Raw genomic sequence first — 19,043 nt, forward strand, 5'->3', positions numbered from 1 at the left:
GCAGGCATCAAACTGCATTGCAAAGAGTGTTAGGGGAAAATGCTGATACTCTGGGTACCACAGAGGTAGATTATGTGGTTACCTGTGTGGAAGAAGAGTAGTTGCCATGCTGAAATCCGCACTCTTGAAAACAGCTCTCTGGGGCCCTACAAAATGCTTCTGCTGCTGCTGCCTGTACCTCCGCAATAACAATGATGCTGATACACAGAGTCATAAGAAGAAGTATCCATAGGGCACTGCAGCTAAGTTAAGCCTCAATGGATATGCACAGTGAAGTCGCTCAGTCGTGTCTGACTCGTTGCGACCCCATGGACTGTAGCCCACCAGACTCCTCCATCCATGGGATTCTCCAGGCAAGAATACTGGGGTGGGTTGCCATTTCCTTCTGCAGGGGAATCTTCCCTACCCAGGGATTGAACCCTGGTCTCCTGCATTGCCGGCAGACGCTTTAAGCTCTGAGCCACCAGGGAAGCTCCATTCTTATGTAAAGAATATATATAAAATGGTATTATTGATCCAAGTATATTAAAGCTTAGAAATTATCACTCCCTTATGAAAACTGGAATGACTCAGATCAACCTTATAATTTTATATTCAGTTCTGATTTCATAAACTCCAGCAGTCATCCACCAAGAAGCTGTGAGTAAAGGCTTAATTTATTTCTTGTGGCAGGGCAAAGTGAAAGAATGATGTCCATGCAGTTTAAGGCACTAAGTGAGCAGAAAGCCAGGGCTGTGTAGTTAAACCAGGCAGACTGGATGCATTTAAATAGCTTCTTGCTACTAGGTGTGCCAGTGTGACTCTTTTTTTTTTTTTTAATTGAAGGATAATTGTTTTACGGAATTTTGTTGTTTTCTGTCACTAACCATGAATCAGCCAAAGGTATACATATATCCCCTCCTTTTTGAACCTCCCTCCCATTGCCCTCCCATCCCACCTCTCTAGATTGATACAGAGCCCCTGTTTGAGTTTCCTGAGCCGTACAGCAAATTTCCGTTGGCTATCTATTTTACATATGGTAATGTAAGTTTCCATGCTACTCTCTCCATACATCTTACCCTCTCCTCCTCTCTCCCCATGTCCATAATTCTATTCTCTATGTCTATTTCTCCATTGTTGCCCTGTAAATAAATTCTTCAGTACCATTTTTTTTAGATTCTGTATATATGCATTAGAATATGACATTTATCTTTCTCTTTCTGACTCACTTCACTCTGTATAATAGGTTCTAGGTTCATCTACCTCATCAGAATTGACTGACATGCATCCCTTTTATGACTGAGTAATATTCCATTGTGTATATGTACCACAACTTCTTTATCCATTCATCTTTTGATGGACATCTAGGTTGCTTCCATGTTTTAGCTATTGTAAATAGTGCTGTAATGAACAATGGGATACATGAGTCTTTTTCAGTTTTGGTTTCCTCAGGATTTATGCCTAGGAGTGGGATTTATGGGTCATATGGTGGTTTTATTCCTAGTTTTTTAAGGAATCTCCATATCGTCTTCCATAGTGACTTTATCAATTTACATTCCCACCAACAGTGCAACAGTGTTCCCTTTTCTCCACACCCTCTCCAGCATTTATTGTTTGTAGACTTGGAGGATGGCCATTCTGACTCCTGTGAGGTGATATCTCATTGTAGTTTAGATCTGCATTTCTCTAATAATAAGCAATGTTGAGCATCTTTTCAAGTGTTTGTTAGCCATCTGTATAGTGAGATGCTTAAGTTAAAGTAAGTAATGAAAGTAAGAAATGCTTTTGTAGGGTTGAAAATAAACAAGACAAGAATTAGTAGAGCTAGGAAATATTAGAAAAAGGAATAATGAAATAAATAAAAGTATTCAAGAGTAAAATTTTATAAGAGAAAAGTGAAAGAAAATTATAGATTAGCTCAGACTCATGGTGTATGTAAGTGTATGAATTAAAATACATTTCAAGTTAGTGAATATATCTACATTTAAAAATATTATAAGGCATTTATCCAGATCACTGGAATACTTACTATTATTTTATTTATAAATTTAAGTATATTGACACAAACATTTTCTGAAGCAGTGTCATCCACTAGAAAATAATGCAGCAGTAAAAAATGATGGAAAAAGATCTATGTTAGTCTATGTACCATGCCATGTAGAAGTACTTGCCATTAACTATGAACAATTCAGTTAACACATTTCTGATTTTTTCTAATTAATGAAGTGATAATAAATTTCTGACTTAATTTCCACTCTGCTACATGTAGAGAACAGCCCAAGTTCACACACAGCTAGTAAAAGCAGGAGCCAACTTTAAACATAGATCATGTGGTCCCAAGTCCAGTGCTTATTTGGTCAGGAAAAATAATTGGATAACTGATTCTTCTAGGAACAGAGACAGAAAGAATGTAAATAATGGGTAAAATACAGAAGAGTCTAAAATCCAGCAACAAGAAAATGACTTGGTATGGCAGACATCAAGAATCCACTATATATAATAGGTTCTAGGTTCATCCACCTAATTAGAACTGACTCAAATGCATTCATTTTTATGGCTGAGTAATATTCCATTGTGTATATATACCACAACTTCTTTATCCATTCATCTGTTGATGGGCATCTAGGTTGCTTCCATGTTCTAGCTATTGTAAATAGTGTTGCAATGAACAATGGGATACATGTGTCTCTTTCAATTTCGCTTTCCTCAGGGTATAGGCCTAGGAGTGGGACTGCTGGGTCACATGGTGGTTTTATTCCTAGTTTGTTGAGGAATCTCCATAATGTCTTCCATAGCAGCTTTACCAATTTACATTCCCACCAACACTATATTCTAACATATATATACAGAATCTAAAAAATGGTACTGAAGAATTTATTTACAGGGCAACAATGGAGAAACAGACACAGAAAACAGACTCATGGACATGGGGAGAGGGGAGGAGAGGATGAGATGTATGGAAAGAGTAACATTAGTATGGAAACTTACATTAACATATGTAAAATAGATAGCCAACGGGAATTTTCTATGGCTCAGGAAACCTAAACAGGGGCTCTGTATCAACCTATAGGGGTAGGATGGTGTGGGATGGGGTGGGAGATGGGAGGGAATTTCAAAAGGGAGGGGATATATGTATACCTATGGCTGATTCATGTTGAGGTTTGACAGAAAACAGTAAAATTCTGTAAAGCAATTATCCTTCAATAAAAAATAATTTAAAAAGTCCACTATATAAACATCATGCAAAGAAAACAATCATTTATCTGTATGTATTATGCAAGATCTTGAAGGAAGAGAATTCCGATACAGTATATCCACCAATAAGTCATTAAATCCAAGAATAGGCATGAAAAGCTCACATCCGCTTTCTGAGAAATCTTTCTTGGATGTTTGCGGACTCATTCCAAACACCTAGGCTAAGGAAATGTCTAATTCTGGGAGATAAGGCGGGGAGGATCTGGCAGATAATGAGTTTGTTCTTCATGTTTAGGAATTAGAACACCAAGCTTATAAAACACAAATGTGCCTTCCATCAACCTCAGAGTAATCACTGAAACCTAAAGATTCAATGAGTTCTCCAAGGTCATGTGCAGAAAAAGAGGAAAGACTATACACATAGTTTTGACAAATGCCTGGTTTGGGTTTCAAATGTTGGTTCCCATGTTGAGTCTCAAACAAAGCACTTTGGATCTCAAAGCAGGTAGTGGAAAAGAGAGAAGTGACCAGAAATTGGCAGAGGCTCCTTCAGTGAAATCTAATGATAAAAAAAAAAAAAAAAAAGAGGCTCTGGTGTCAGAATTTGATTAAGTTCAAATATAGGCCTGCTGCTTCTTAAGTTTTTATTTTATCAAGTTAAGTGTCTCAGCCTCTGCTCATTTACAAATGGGAGTAAAATCATCAGCCATGTTACCTTGCTGTGTGGATTAAATAAAAAAGCGTTCAGCATTGGGCAGAGATCAAGATTAACACTCTTGGAGGGGGCAATCTGCAATGAAGCATAGGCCACACTTAAATCATGGTGTACATCCTGGAATTCAAAGATAAAGGCACATCCTAGGATAGGAGGTAAATCCCTGCCTCTCCTTGAGGTCCTGAGTTATAGAGCCAATCTCAGGACAGGAAATTAGAGGCAAATTTTCAGATCGAAGATCACAGTATCAGCATCTAAAATGAGTTGGTATTGGGACTTCCTAGGTGGTCCAGAGGTTGAGATTTCATCTTCCAATGCGGGGGATGTGGATTCGATTCTTGGTCCGGGAGCTAAGATCTCACATGCCTTGGGGCCAAAAAAAAAAAAAAAAAAACGTAAAATGGAAGCAATATTGTAACAAATTCAATAAAGACTTAAAATATTTTTTTTAATAAAATGAGTTGTTATAGGCAGAAACTGAACAGAACAAAGAGGAGGAAAAGAAATAAACCAGGATAAATAAGAGTTATTCATAAAATGAAAACTGACAAGAGAATTTTGACATGTAAGAGACAATGAACCCAGTTAAAGCTTCTACAATGTTTAAACAAATTACAACTAAAATAAAATGCCAGTGATTTTGGCTAAAAGAGATTTTTAGTAAGAACAGACTCGATCAAAGAGTAAGGAAAAACTAAGAGACATGGATAAGAAATAGAATGGACGTCATATTTGAACGCTTCTGAGAGTTTAACAGCAAGAATGAAATAAGAAAAATAGAATAAGAGGTGAATGTTTCTTGAGGTTTGAGGAAATCTGAACATATTTGAGGGTTGAGAGAGAGAACAAAAAAAAATTGAAAGAACAGAATTGTGGAAGAAAAAAAATAGAATTACAAGGATAAATATATTTTAATATCTAAAGTACAGTTAGAGCTTTTTCTTCATAAATGGATTTTGAGGAGATAGTTATATTGGAAAACTCAGCAAATTAGAGGGAAGAAGCTAAGTTTACATAGATAGGGAAATAACTGGAGGACTTTAAGACCTAGAATAGTAACTATAAGAAAGAAAGCAATTACAGGAAGAAAGTTACAAGTCAACTTCCAATTGGCTACAAAAATTCGGAAATGAGCCAAACCTTTGACTTTCTGAATCTATAATGGTAAGTTAGAGAAAAGAGGAGATAGTAAAGCTTGACGTATGAATTAAAAGTGCGGAACATATGAATCGACATGGAAAACTACAACAGAGCCAAAAATCTACATTCAAAAAATTAACTCCACTTTCAAACATGAAGCTATACAATTTTTAGCCAAATGCAAACTCCTTTTAGGGACATGGTGTGACCACTAACTAGTGTTTCTACCACTGTGGACCAGGTCTGGATTCACACTTGAGAAATACCTTTAAGAGAGACAAAGTGAACCAGTTTGGCTTGTGACACGTTCCTAAAATACTTCCTGAAATAATGTCTGCCAGTGCATTATAAATAAAATGAAAACTTGTCAATCAGGTCAAGTCAAACACTGGTACAAATGAAAAATTTTAGAAATATATGCTTAAACTCATTAGTAACTTTTCAAAGCATTACAAAAGATACTTTAATAAGTAAACCATAAAAACTCTAAGATAAGCTTCCCAAACCTTGTCTTTGCCAGCACTGTATTCTGCATTAAACTAGAATTTAAATTTGCATCACCTGCAGGCAGCCATGGTGGCTGGAACTGCTGAGCAACTTCATGATAAACAAATGTTACCACTGTCTATGTACCATCATGTGAAAAATGTCAGAAAGCAGCTAAAACATTCTTACAGCCCAAAGAGAAGCTTCTTTAGTACATATCTTGTAAATTCCGAAGGAATCAATATATAGAAAAAAAATTAGAATATTTAAGAATATAACAGAGCCAGAGCTTATTAAACCTTAAATAACTAATGTAGAATGCTCAGAATAATTTAATAAACATTTGCATTTATTACATGGTTTCAAATTGTAGAGAAAATACCAGTCATTCTGTCAAAATTTCTGGAATTATGATAATACAGAATTCCAACAAGCTCAAAAATAAGACTCATATTTTTGGTTGGTAATTTTGACACAAAAGTTTTATACTTGTGATATTATTCCACAGTAGGCTGAATTGTACCACTGCTTTGACATTCAAAATGCAATTTTTAAAGTTGAAAATACTTATATTTGTAATAGTTTCTTTAATTCTATTAATGTTTGGGAGTTTGTGTTAAGTACTAAGGCCATAATGGCAATTATTTAACATGATCTACATGAAGAAAGTGGAAAATAAAATAAAAAATGCAAATCACATAAAGAGAAATCGAGGTTTCAGGAATATAAATGTATAAGAAGGAATCCATCTCAGGTCCTATTGTTCCCATAACTGTTCCTAGAGGGTCCAGGATACTTTAAGAAGCAAACTAAAGGTATGTTTTTATGTCAAGAGCTCCATTCCTTTTCAGTCCTAGCTGACTGCACAGAAGGTGGCACGTCCCTTGAGGACAGATAATCTGCATCCAGTAAGTGATTAGCTGGTAATGACACCATGCAGTAAAATGTGCGATTGGATCAATACATAAACATAATTTAAGACAAATAGGTAATATTGATTTGCAATCATATTAGGGAAATATAGATACACTAACTTGAAGAGAACATATTAAACCATTTCGGCTTGTTTTCTTTTAAAATCTGAACTACTGAGTTTAACCTTTAATATTGTTTTCAATGACTCATTATATTAGACCATTTGAAGAAAGGGAGACAAACAAAATACTTACTTGTGATGCTATTTCTCGACACTGACACAAAGGGAGGGAAAAGAAACACACAAATTACAGTTTAAACAACAACTAAACAGTACATACACAAAACAATCAGCAACAGGACAATGCACGACAGATACCACATAACATTTATCATCTAATTATGTGTTTGATTACTTATCATAGCACTTTTGAATAAAATTATGTAAAGAATAAGCTAATATTTAAAAAACTTGCCAAAAAGTTGTTGTTAGGTTTTTATCTAAAATCATCTTTCTATGATTTGATGAAAAGTTAATGTGGTGTTAATAGAAAATTTAAAAAAATTGATAAGATATAAAGGATTATATTCATGAGATGAAACTGACATCATTATTGATATTCAATAATCATTATTGGTATTAATAGTTGTACTGTTTTTTAAAATTTTAGATACTATAATAAGATTATTTTTCACCCCTACATATACATTCAAGTAAATGTATAGAAATATTTTGAGTTTTCAAATATGTTATAAAGGTTAAAAATTGATCTGCCCAGTCAATATATAAGCCCTAAACATTTAGGGGTTATAAAAATCATGTTATCTTGTTCTTCAGTTCTACAGAATAACATGATCTTCATCCTTCAAAAGGCAGAAGTGAAATTTTCAGTTATAATTTTTGTTGTAATTCAAGTCTAACCCACTATTTAGGATTGTCACTATTGTTACAAATATTAAGAAACACATTAAAAATATATGAATATAGGCTTGTTGGAACTGTTTGTCTCCAGATTCTTAACACTTGGCACAATGGAATAACACTGATGAGAAAATGGTAGAGAATGAGCAGCTCCAGTTTCAAAACTTTTTTTTATCTTAAGCCTTACTAAAATATTTATATTAATGTAATTTGGAGGCTTCCCTGGTGGTTAAAATGGCAAAGAATCTGCCTGCAATGCAGGAGACCCGGATTCGATCCCTGGATTGGGAAGATCCCCTGGAGAAGGGAATGGCTACCCACTCCAGTATTGTGGCCTGGAGGATCTCACGGACAGAGGAGCCTGGTGGGCTACAGTCCATGGGTCGCAAAGAGTCAGACACGAAAGAGTCTGATTTTATAAAATGAGATTTTATTGAGTACCACCTTTTTTGGTACTTTAGCATCTTGCAAAACTATAAAGTGACATAATGTTCATCATGTTATCTATCTCTTAAATATCTCTAAATATTAAATCTCATATAAGGAAACATATACTCACTCTGTTAACAATGATCAGGAAAAACAAATCTTTCTATAGATGAACTTACATCTTTTTGTGTATCAAACTACAATTATTATATAACTCAACAGTTTTATTTTTGCCTTATTTGCCAGAAAAATAAAACTAGAATTCCTTTTCAACTATAGCAGTCAGGTCATTTTAGATGTAAAGTAACATTAATTTCTTGCCCTTACTAATATATTTTACTGTAAAAGTACTTGAAGTTTATTGTAATATTTAAATTGCCTCTTTTTTCTGTAATAGATAGTATATAAAATTTAAACAAAAATTTGTGTTCCAAAAGATGAACTGAACTCAGTATAGGAAGACAGCAGATATTATCTTCATTTAACTTAGCATTCTTTTATTTTTTCCAAGGATGTGTGCTTTTAATATAAGCTGGAGGTTTGAGGATTTATAAATATTTTGCTGATTTGTGATGGGAAGAACTGACTGAGATGTAGTGTTAAATGCTCCTTGATGACAGTACGAATATTCAATTATCTTTTCCCTATCTACACTGTGAACAGCATACAACAAAGTCTCTTAATAATACAAAATGACAAACATGGATATGAACTTGACCAATGGAAGAATTAACTGTTTTCAAGTTTACAAAATCCATATTACAAGATAAAAACAGGACTAATACTCTGCTACGTGGAAATCTTTGTCTTTATCAAGCTTGAGTAAGACATGGTTAATTGCTTAGGTGTGAAAGCACTTTTTTTCTCTTAACCGTTAATCTAATAATATTTTTTGGATGCAATATTCTTAAACTTTTAGGCATATCTGCCAAGCTGTCTTACATATTTAACTGTCTGGTATGCTTTTCCCATCAGTCATTCCTGATTTTCTCCAGTTTGGTCCTGCTCTTTGTGGTGTGAACCACGGGGACCACAGCCAATGAAAAACTCAGATTCAGCTGCAGAAATGGCAATAAAACATCTTTTAGCACCTCTGAAGTTGCAGTGAAACCAGCAAAGAACATCTCAGAAAAACGGAACTATTTTCTTCTGGCCTCAATATCACTTACTTAAATGTCAAACTATAAATTGTAACAAGAAAATAAAAATCTACTCCATTATCCTTATGCTTCCTATAAAGTTCTTCTTTTCCACACACAGATTCATTGATTTTAATCACAAGCTGATGTAATGATTACATGACTATTAAAATGCATGCAATTAATCTAAGTCTCATAGTTGAGGTTCTGTTTCACATAAGACCAAAGAAAGAAATGATTAAACAAAATTTTGAATAACTTTGAGGTATCTGAAGAAGATAAATATTTCAAGAATATAAACCATAATTTATAATCACACAGTGTGGCCAAAGTAAAATATAGATATGTTTTCAGTCATATGCAGGCACTGTAAATTTTGTTCCATTTTTAATAGGCTCTAGTTTGCTATTATGATTATTGAGCCAGGGTCTGGCACTGCTCCTGGGGTTTTTTCCTTGTCTCCAAAGTAGTTCTCAACCTAGAGTTTGAAAAAATGTGAGTTTCATGCTCCCTAACTTATCTCTGTTTCCTTCTTTCCAAATGCTAATATACTGGAGTTTAAGATTATATTACAAACTAGATTGCTTGCCCTGAGAACTTTTCTTATGTGTCAAAAGGTTAGTTAGAATTAATTTACTTCCTGAAAACCTACAAAAAGCATTCAGAGTCCAAACTCTAGAATATCACTTTTGCCAAAAATACTTTATGAAATTCCTGACATAATTTAATGGCCAATATTTCAGAAATAAGTTTCTAGGTTTAGGAATCATAGTTTTCAATCACATTAAACATTAAGACAGGAATATGTGGATATTTCCAAACCTCAGATGTAGTAAGCTTTTGAGATTCCGTCCTGTAAATACCAATGGGAACATCTCCAGTAGAGGAACATAACTTCTGATAAAGTCTGGCATAAGTCCTAATCCATAGGTCATCCTCTGTGATCTTCATCTGTAATAAATATAATTGGATTATTTACATACAAAATTTTTAAGAAATAAAAAACCCAATGGTTATTTTTCATTCCTTAAAAGTAGATTTCATTGATATTTTAAAATCTCAAAGCAACATTTCTTAAGTGCTTACCCATATATTAAAGTTATTTACTGCCATCTAAACCTTATCCCTCAGGTTAACTCAAACTTAAGAAACACATTGCTCAATTTGTGGCAGCATGGCATTGCATTAGTTCCATCTCAGTGAGCGACATCACTGATAATTGACTGGGAATTGTTGGAAACCTGTATGTAAGGTATTGTTTGAATGTTGCAATAACTAGAGGATGCTACTGGGACTTAGTGGACAGGGTCTGCTGATGTTACAAATCCTGAAGTGCAAAGGATACCTCCAGCACAAAAACGAATAGTCCATCCAAAGTTCTATAGCATCCCTACTGAGAAAGGTGTGCAATAGAAGGAGCACAGGACTCCCGGACAGAGGCATAAGTGCTGCTCCCTCTCTGCTAATCACGAATTTGAATTGTTAATAAGACACTTAATGAAATACACTTGGACATTGCACAGTCTTTTATAAAACAGAGAGGTTAGAGAATTCCCTGTTGGTCTAGTGGTTAGGATTTCATGCTTCCCCTACAGGAGGCCCGGTCAGGGAACAGAAGTAAAACAACATGATCAGTGTTTTCCTTGGCAGTATGACATCGTATGTCAGAAACTGTTCATCTCAAATGCCAGCTAGGGGAGGAAAAAAAAAAAAAAACACTTGTGAATTTTGCTCCAAATGGCTATCTGCAAGATTATTAATTTAAATAATGCTTTCCCTAAACATTTTTTAATTAATTAAAAAAACCAGGATACTATTCTTTGAGCACTTGTTAGAAAAATAAATAAATAAATGATATAGAAGAGTCAGCCAAAGAGCATGATAGATGGATTTAAGAACTGCCCACAAGAATCATCTTCCACTTCAGACAGTAGTAACTTACAGAGCAAAGAAATCCCGATCCTGGTGTAGTGTCCAATCCCAACAGAAGTCTGGTGATAGAAATCATATAGTCCTTCACAAATGACTGCAACAGAAATAAAATATGTATTATCGTGTATATGAAAAACAGAATAGCTTAGAGTGTGAATATGTTGTCACATCTTAAAGGTTATGTTAAAGGTTATCATGGCGTTGCTGCTGTTTAGTGACTAAAGTCATGCCGGACTCTTTTGCAACCTGATGAACTTTAGTCAGCCAGGCTCCTCTGCCCATGGGATTTCCCAGGCAAGAATACTGGAGTGGGTTGCCACTTCCTTCTCAGGGGACGTTCCCGGCCCAGGGATTGAACCTGCGTTTTCAGCATTGGCAGGCAGATTCTTTACCACTGAGCCACCAGGGAAGCACTATCATATCACTGAAAGTGAAAGTGTTAGTCACTCAGTTGTGTCTGACCCCCTCGGTCCGTGGAATTCTCCAGGCAAGGATACTGAAGTGGATTGCCATTCCCTTCTCTAGGGGGTCTTTCTGACCCAAGAATTAAACCTGGGTCCCTGCATTAGCAGGCAGATTCTTAGCAGTCTGAGCCACCAAGGAAGCCCACTTTAGGTAGTGGTAGTTTAGTCGCTAAGTGGTGTCTGACTCTTGTGACCCCATGAACTATAGCCTGCTAGACTCCTCTGTCCCTGGGATTCTCCAGGCAAGAATACTGGAGTGGGTTTGGAGCCATTTCCTTCTCCAATCATTAAGCCTCCATTAAAAAAAGAAATAAAAATCAATCTTGTCAGTGTGCTAAATACACATGTACAGTTAAGCTGTCCTCAAAAAATATGAGAAATTATTATTTTCTAGGATATCGTGATGTTTAAATTTTATGCATGGTATTGGACATTAGGAAAACAATTCTATATTTTTAATAACAAAAAACTATAAGCTGAACAAAAGATAATATTTTTTAAAAGTTTGTAATGACTAAAATTTACAATCAAATATTTCAACTATTTTTTTTGTTGTTGATTTTTGTTTAAAGCCCTATGAATATCTTTTTGTTTCCTTAACAGATATATTTAGAAATTATCTGAATACTTGAATCAAATAATATGAAATATTGCTGCTGTTCAGCTTTTGGCACAGTTAAAAAATTAGTGTATTTGTATAAAATAAAATCCTGTGAACTTAGCAATGATGAAATGACAATGTGAAACTCTGGCATTCAGAAACAAACTGAATGGTTCTTAGAGGTTGTAAAATTTTCCTTACATGTTTCTAAAGTAGGCAAAATTATCAGATGTTGAAAATGTCCTTGATTTGACAGTTTACTGACATTATTTGGTATCATTTTTAAAAAATGTGCATTAGAAAGAAAGGTGTCTTTTTCTTAACCTAGTAATTTTTTCTTAACTTTTATTTATAGTTTAGTTATATATGTAAAGGAATATGCAAATGCATTCAAATGTCACATGAAACATTGTAGGACACTGGTGTCAAAGAATGCCTAATATCATTTCATATAGTATTCTGAAAAATAATTTTTTTCTTATGATGTCTTTCATAGGCACATTTAGATCATTCATTAAATACATGAAATAAAATATCGGGTTACTTCCAGAGCCAATTTAAGTTGACAGTACATGAGAAACACTAGTTGTATCATTCATTTGATAGGATCTAAACAAAATAGAAAATAAATGCTTCAGAGAGCAACAGGAAAGAAACACTGAGTACCTGATAAAGAAGTGTGTCCAACATGCTGATACTGAACACCCTTCCAGCAGCAAAAGGCAGTCGGAATATGAAGGCCAAGTTAGAACCTCGTTCTCTTTCTTTCTGTTCAGAAATTTGAAAAATAATAATTTGTGAGCATCCTCTATCTTATGCTTTTCTGCTTAGTTAAATTCTAACAAATGTGAAGAAAGTAATTTTTGTCATGTGGTTCTTAGCTGTGAATGCACCATGACTTCACCTTTAATTGTATTGTTAATGTCCCTTTCAGAGAAGGCGATGGCACCCCACTCCAGTACTCTTGCCTGGAAACTCCCATGGACAGAAGAGCTGTGCATGCATGCTCAGTCATGTCTGACTCTTTTTCAATCCCCGTGGACTGGAGTCCGCTGGGCTCCTCTGTCCATGGGATTACCCAGGCAAGAGTACAGGAGTGGGTTTCCATTTCCCTCTCTAGGGGATCTTCCCAACCCAGGAAGCGAACCCACATCTCCTGCATTGGCAGGATTCTTTACCATTGAGCCACCTGGGAAGCCCCTTTCATAACCATGTTTTCTTCATTAAAATACCCAACAGTTAAGAAAGCTGGATCCTTTCATACATTAAACATTTATTTACCTTTTGTACATATTTCTTAACAGGATTTGAAATAATGTTAATAAAAATAACAAACAAAATATCATTATTTCATCAAATTTGGAAAAATCCCCAAAGCCACATAATGTACTATAATATCCAGAATATCAGCTTTTGAATATTCTCATATGTGAGGACACAGAACACAGGCAAGTAGGAGTGATCACAACCAGTGGATTCTAGCTTTCTGTCATTTGAGTTTTAATTTGTCAACGTGCCTTTCAAGGTGTGCCAGCCATACATTTTCTCTGTCATAAAAGACAGAAATGGTAGGGACCTAACAGAAGAAGAAGATATTAAGAAGAAGTGGTAAAAATACACAGAACTATACAAAAAGATCTTAATGACCCAGATAACCATGATGGTGTGATCGCTTACCTAGAGCCAGACATCCTGAAATATGAAGTAAAGCGGACCCTGGAAGCATCACTACAAGCAAAGCTAGTGCAGACGATGGAATTTCAGTTGAGCTATTTCAAATCTTAAGAGATGATGCTGCACTCAATATACCAGCAAATTTGCAAATGTGGAAAACTCAGCAGTGGCCACAGGACTGAAAAGGTCAGTTTTCACCCAAATTCCAAAGAAAGGCAATGCCAAAGAATGTTCAAACTACTGCACAATTGCACTCATCTCACACTCTAGTCAAATAATTCTCAAAATTTGCCAAGAGAGGCTTCAACAGTACATGAACCAAGAGCCTCCAAATGTCCAAGCTGGATTTAGAAAAGGCAGAGGAACCAGAGATCAAATTGCCAACATATGATTGATCACAGAAAAAGCAAGAGAGTTCCAGAAAAACATCTACTTCTGCTTTACTGACTACGCCAAAGTCTTTGTGTGGATCACAAAAAACTGTGCAAAATTCTTCAAGAGATAGAAATACCAGACCACTTTACCTGCCTCCTGAGAAATCTGTATGCCGATCAAGAAGTAATAGTTAGAAACAGATAGTGAAAACCGAATCGCCAATCCAGGTTCAATGCAAGATACTGGATGCTTGGGGCTGGTGCATTTGGACGACCCAGAGGGATGGTACGGGGAGGGAGGAGGGAGGAGGGTTCAGGATGGGGAACACGTGTATACCTGTGGCGGATTCATGTTGATATATGGCAAAACCAATACAATATTGCAAAGTTAAAAAAAAAAAAAGTTAGCTTAAAGCTCAACATTCAGAAAACTAAGATCATGGCATCTGGTCCCATCACTTCATGGGAAATATATGGGGAAACAATGGAAACAGTGTCAGACCTTATTTTGGGGGGCTCCAAAATCACTGCAGATGGTGATTGCAGCCATTAAATTAAAAGATGCTTACTCCTTGGAAGGAAAGTTATGACCAACCTAGATAGCATATTGAAAATCAGAGACATTACTTTGCCAACAAAAGTCTGGCTAGTCAAGGCTATGGTTTTTCCTGTGGTCATGTATGGATGTGAGAGTTGGACTGTGAAGAAAGCTGAGTGCTGAAGAATTGATGCTTTTGAACTGTGGTGTTGGAGAAGACTCTTGAGAGTCCCTTAGACTGCAAGGAGATCCAACCAGTCCATTCTAAAGGAGATCAGTCCTGGGTGTTCTTTGGAAGGACTGATGCTGAAGCTGAAACTCCAATACTTTGGCCACCTCATGTGAAGAGTTGACTCATTGGAAAAGACTCTGATGCTGGGAGGGATTGGGGGCAGGAGGAGAAGGGGATGACAGAGGATGAGATGGCTGGATGGCATCACCGACTCGATGGACATGAGTTTGAGTAAACTCTGGGGGTTGGTAATGGACAGGGAGGCCTGGTATGCTGTGATTCATGGCATCTCAAAGAGTCGGACACGACTGAGTGACTGAACTGAACTGAACTGAACTGATGGAACAACAGACTGGTTCCAAATTGGGAAAGGAGTATGTCAAGGCTTTATATTGTCACCCTGCTTATTTAACTTATATGCAGAGTACATCATGTGAAATGCTAGGCTGGATGAAGCACAAGCTGGAATCAAGATTGCCACAAGAAATATCAATAACCTCAGATATGCAGATGATACCACCCTTATGGCAGAAAGCAAAGAAGAACTAAAGAGCCTCTTGATAAAAGTGAAATTAAAGCCATGAAATGAAAAAACGCTTGCTCCTTGGAAGAAAAGCTATGACAAACATAGATGCAAAGACATTACTTTGCCAACAAAAGTCCGTATAGTGCAATCTATGGTTTTTCTAGTAGTCATGCATGGATGTGAGTGTTGGACCATAAAGAAGGCTGAGGGTTGAAGAACTGATGCTTTTGAATTGTGGTGCTGGAAAGGACTCTTGAGAGTCCCTTGGACTGCAAGGTGATCAAACTGATCAATTCTAAAGGAAATCAGTCCTGAATATTCATTGGAAGTATGGATGCTGACGCTGAAGCTTCAATACTTTGGCCACCTGTGGCGAAGAACTGACCCATTTGAAAAAACCCTGATGCTGGGAAAGATTGAAGGCAGGAGGAGAAGGAGATAACAGAGGATGAGATGGTTGGATCGCATCACTGACTTAATGGACATGAGTTTGAGCAATCTTTAGGAGTTGGTGTTGGACAGGGAAGCCTGGTGTTCTGTAATCCATGGGGTGGCAAATAGTTGGACATGACTGATTTACTGAACTCAATTGACTGAGCCATACCAAACTGTAGCTAAAATTCTGTAAATGACCCCCAAAAGTGTGTTCAAACCAGAAAGAAAAAAACAAATATCATATATTAAGGCATATATGTGGAATGTAGAAAAAAAGGGATAGATGAACCTATTTGCAGGGCAGGAATAGAGACAACAATATAAAGAACAAATACATGGACACTGAGGGTTAAAGTGGGGGTGGGATGAAATGGGAGATTGGGATTAACATATATATATATATATATATATATATATACACTATTGATACTATTATAAAATAGATAACTAATGAGAACCTACTGTAAAGCACAAGGGGAAATAAAAGGAAGGTACAATGTGTTTTCAGGACATATATTTGTTAATCTTAAAAAAAGGATTCCAGCATATAGTAGGTGCAAAAAACACTGTTTGAATCCACTTACATGAGGTACCTAGAATTTCAAATTCAGAGTCAGAAAGGACTCTGGTAGATGCCAGGAGTCAGGGAGTAGGGGTAAGAGAGGTATGGGGAGTTAGTTTTTAAAGGGGATAGAGGTTCAGTTTAGGAAGGTGAAAAATCCCAGAGATGGATGATGGTGAGTGTTGCAGAACAACATGAATGTACTTAGTGTCTCTGAACTGTACAGTTAAATATGCTTAAAATAGCACATTTTATTTTATATGACTTTTACCAAAGTAAAAAAAAAATGTGAAAAAGCATGTGTTTGTGTGTATAATGGTGTATGAGGGTTTCTTTTGAAAAATTCTATTACTATTATTACCCATTAATAAGCAAAGGCCTAAGAGCAAATGTTTGTGTAAGACTGGAACAAATTTCTTAAGGATGAAACTTCACCTTGTACTTAAGTGGTCACCTCAAAGATGCTTCTTTCTCTTTTTGCCAGCTTCCCCTTACCAGGAAAGACAGACATAGAAAAGCAAATGAAAACATCAGCTCTCACTCTCTGAGGCAATGGAAGAGGCCTCCAGTCTCCAATGCAGCAAATTTGAGAGATCTCAGGGGAAGGGATGGCTCTGGGTTGATCTTTTTAGGAATAGGTGGGAGGGCATACTGTTGATAGAGGGGGTCTTGGAGATAAACAGGGCAGCAGCTGCTGCTTGTTGTAATGATGGTACTAGAGAACTAGACCCTTGGGCTTTCCCTGGACTGACAGATAAGGCTGGGCTCAGCATCAATCCTGTCAGGAAGAAAGAGGAGTTACTCCACCACATCTATCATATCTACTAGTTGAGAAGACTGTCCAGAGTATAACGACATCCTGACTTGAAATGTAGGGAGAAGGGAGGATATGGAAGTTGTGCCCTATTGGTATCTGTGCCCATTACATCACAATGCAGTCACTGACTTATTAGCCTTGGAGTCAACAAGGCTTATTTGAACCATCTAGATAGGGGCTCCAAATGAGCTGTCTTACTACAGAAATAGGTAGGGTTTCCTATGAACCTGGGGCCACATGTGGTTCTTCAGTTCAGTTCAGCTCAGTTCAGTCGCTCAGTCATGTCCGAATCCTTGTGACCCCATGAACCATAGCGAGCCAGGCCTCACTGTCCATCACCAACTCCTGGAGTCCACCCAAACCCATGTCCATCGAGTCGGTGATGCCATCCAACCATCTCATCCTCTGTCGTCCCATTCTCCTCCTGCCCTCAATCTTTCCCCATTAGGGTCTTTTCAAATAAGTCAGCTGTTCACATCAGGTGGGCAAAGTACTGGAGTTTCAGCTTCAACATCAGTCCATCCAATGAACACCCAGGACTTATCTCCTTCAGAATGGACTGGTTGGATCTCCTTGCAGTCCAAGGACTCTCAAGAGTTTTCTCCAACACCACAGTTCAAAAGCATCAATTCTTCAGCACTCAGCTTTCTTTATAGTCCAACTCTCACATCCACACATGACCACTGGGAAAACAACAGCCTTCATTAGATGGACCTTTGCTGGCAAAGTAATGTTTCTGCTTTTGAATATGCTGTCTAGGTTAGTCATAACTTTCCTTCCAAGGAGGAAGCATCTTTTAATTTCATGGCTTGAATCACCATCTGCAGTGATTTTGGAGCCCAGAAAAATAAAGTCAGCCACTGTTTCCACTATTTCCCTATCTATTTCCCATGAAGTGATGGGACTGGATGCCATGATCTTAGCTTTCTGAATGTTGAGCTTTAAGCCAACTTTTTCACTCTCTTCTTTCACTTTCATCAACAGGCTCTTTAGTTCTTCTTCACTTTCTGCCATAAGGGTGGTGTTCTCTGCATATCTGAGGTTATTGATATTTCTCCCGGCAATCTTGATTCCAACTTGTGCTTCCTCCAGCCCAGGGTTTCTCATGATGTACTCTGCATGTGGTTCTTAAGTTGTGCCAAATGCCTAGCACACAGCCAGTGAAATTTAATTGAACAAATGAATAAATCTTTTTCTACTTACAGTGGTTGTCTACATGTAAAGGAAGTTTGTTGCATAAAGTTTATAACATTTGTATGAAGAGGGAAGAAACAAACAACTTGAGGTTACCTCAACACCCCTCTCTTCTCACTTCAGTTCTTTAATGGAGGTTTGAAGGTGGAAAAAAACTGAAAGTTTGTGTTACACAAAGTTCTCTGACTTTAGTATGTCTTCTGACTATTGTGTTTTACAAAATATAATAATAAATATTTCTATGATTTCTTCTAGTACAAATATATACTGTATTAATGTTTTTTTCAGGCATACTTGTTTCTTGGTATAATTCTGGATTCAGTTAAAGTTTCAGCAATGATTTTGTGTTTTCCTAACATCCACTCATCTAAAACTTTGTTGTTGTTTAGTCGCTAAGTCATGTCTGACTCTCACAACCCCTTGGACTGCAGCCTACTACGCTCCTCTGCTCATGGGATTTTCCAGGCAAGAATACTGGAGTGGGTTCCATTTTCTTCTCCAGGGAATTTTTTCATCCAAGGGATTGACACTTACCTAAAAATACCTAAAAGATATCTCAGACATCCAAATCAGAGATCCTAGACACTTCAATATCCTTGGTCTTATCTATCTCTTCCACTTGGTTTGCTATCGTGAACACATGGTTTTGCTGGAAGAAGGCATTTTTTTTCTGGCATAAATTGTGTTTTCTTTACTGTGTCCAGCCAGTCCCATATGGAATGAGCTGATAGCACGGTTCAATTTAGCAGATTCTGCCCGGACCCGACACATAGT

The 19,043-nt window shown here is 36.7% G+C and overlaps 1 protein-coding gene across 13 annotated transcripts in view; it reads right to left on the reverse strand.

Annotated features, from left to right (window-relative positions):
• Positions 1-19,043, reverse strand: part of KCNT2 (potassium sodium-activated channel subfamily T member 2) — a 431,812-nt gene that overhangs the window by 34,402 nt on the left and 378,367 nt on the right. For 5 of the 13 annotated variants that reach the window (XR_015143756.1, XR_015143755.1, XR_015143754.1 and 2 more), the window contains 3 exons: positions 12,584-12,685; positions 10,863-10,946; positions 9,743-9,871 (listed from right to left, as the gene is read on the reverse strand). Coding sequence is in view for 8 of the 13 variants with exons in the window: in XM_086345575.1 (XP_086201701.1) it covers positions 9,743-9,871; positions 10,863-10,946; positions 12,584-12,685 (315 nt within the window). In the remaining 5 variants the exon portion in view is untranslated. Of the gene's footprint in view, positions 1-3,804; positions 4,256-6,684; positions 6,706-9,742; positions 9,872-10,862; positions 10,947-12,583; positions 12,686-19,043 lie in introns of those variants that run through there. The other 8 variants (XR_015143752.1, XM_086345574.1, XM_086345572.1 and 5 more) reach the window with 3 other exon arrangements.

This window comes from Bos grunniens, chromosome 16 (genome assembly GCF_055505025.1).
Source record: "Bos grunniens cultivar Pamir isolate PY7600 chromosome 16, Bosgru_T2T1.0, whole genome shotgun sequence".
NCBI classification, from domain to species: Eukaryota; Metazoa; Chordata; class Mammalia; order Artiodactyla; family Bovidae; genus Bos; species Bos grunniens.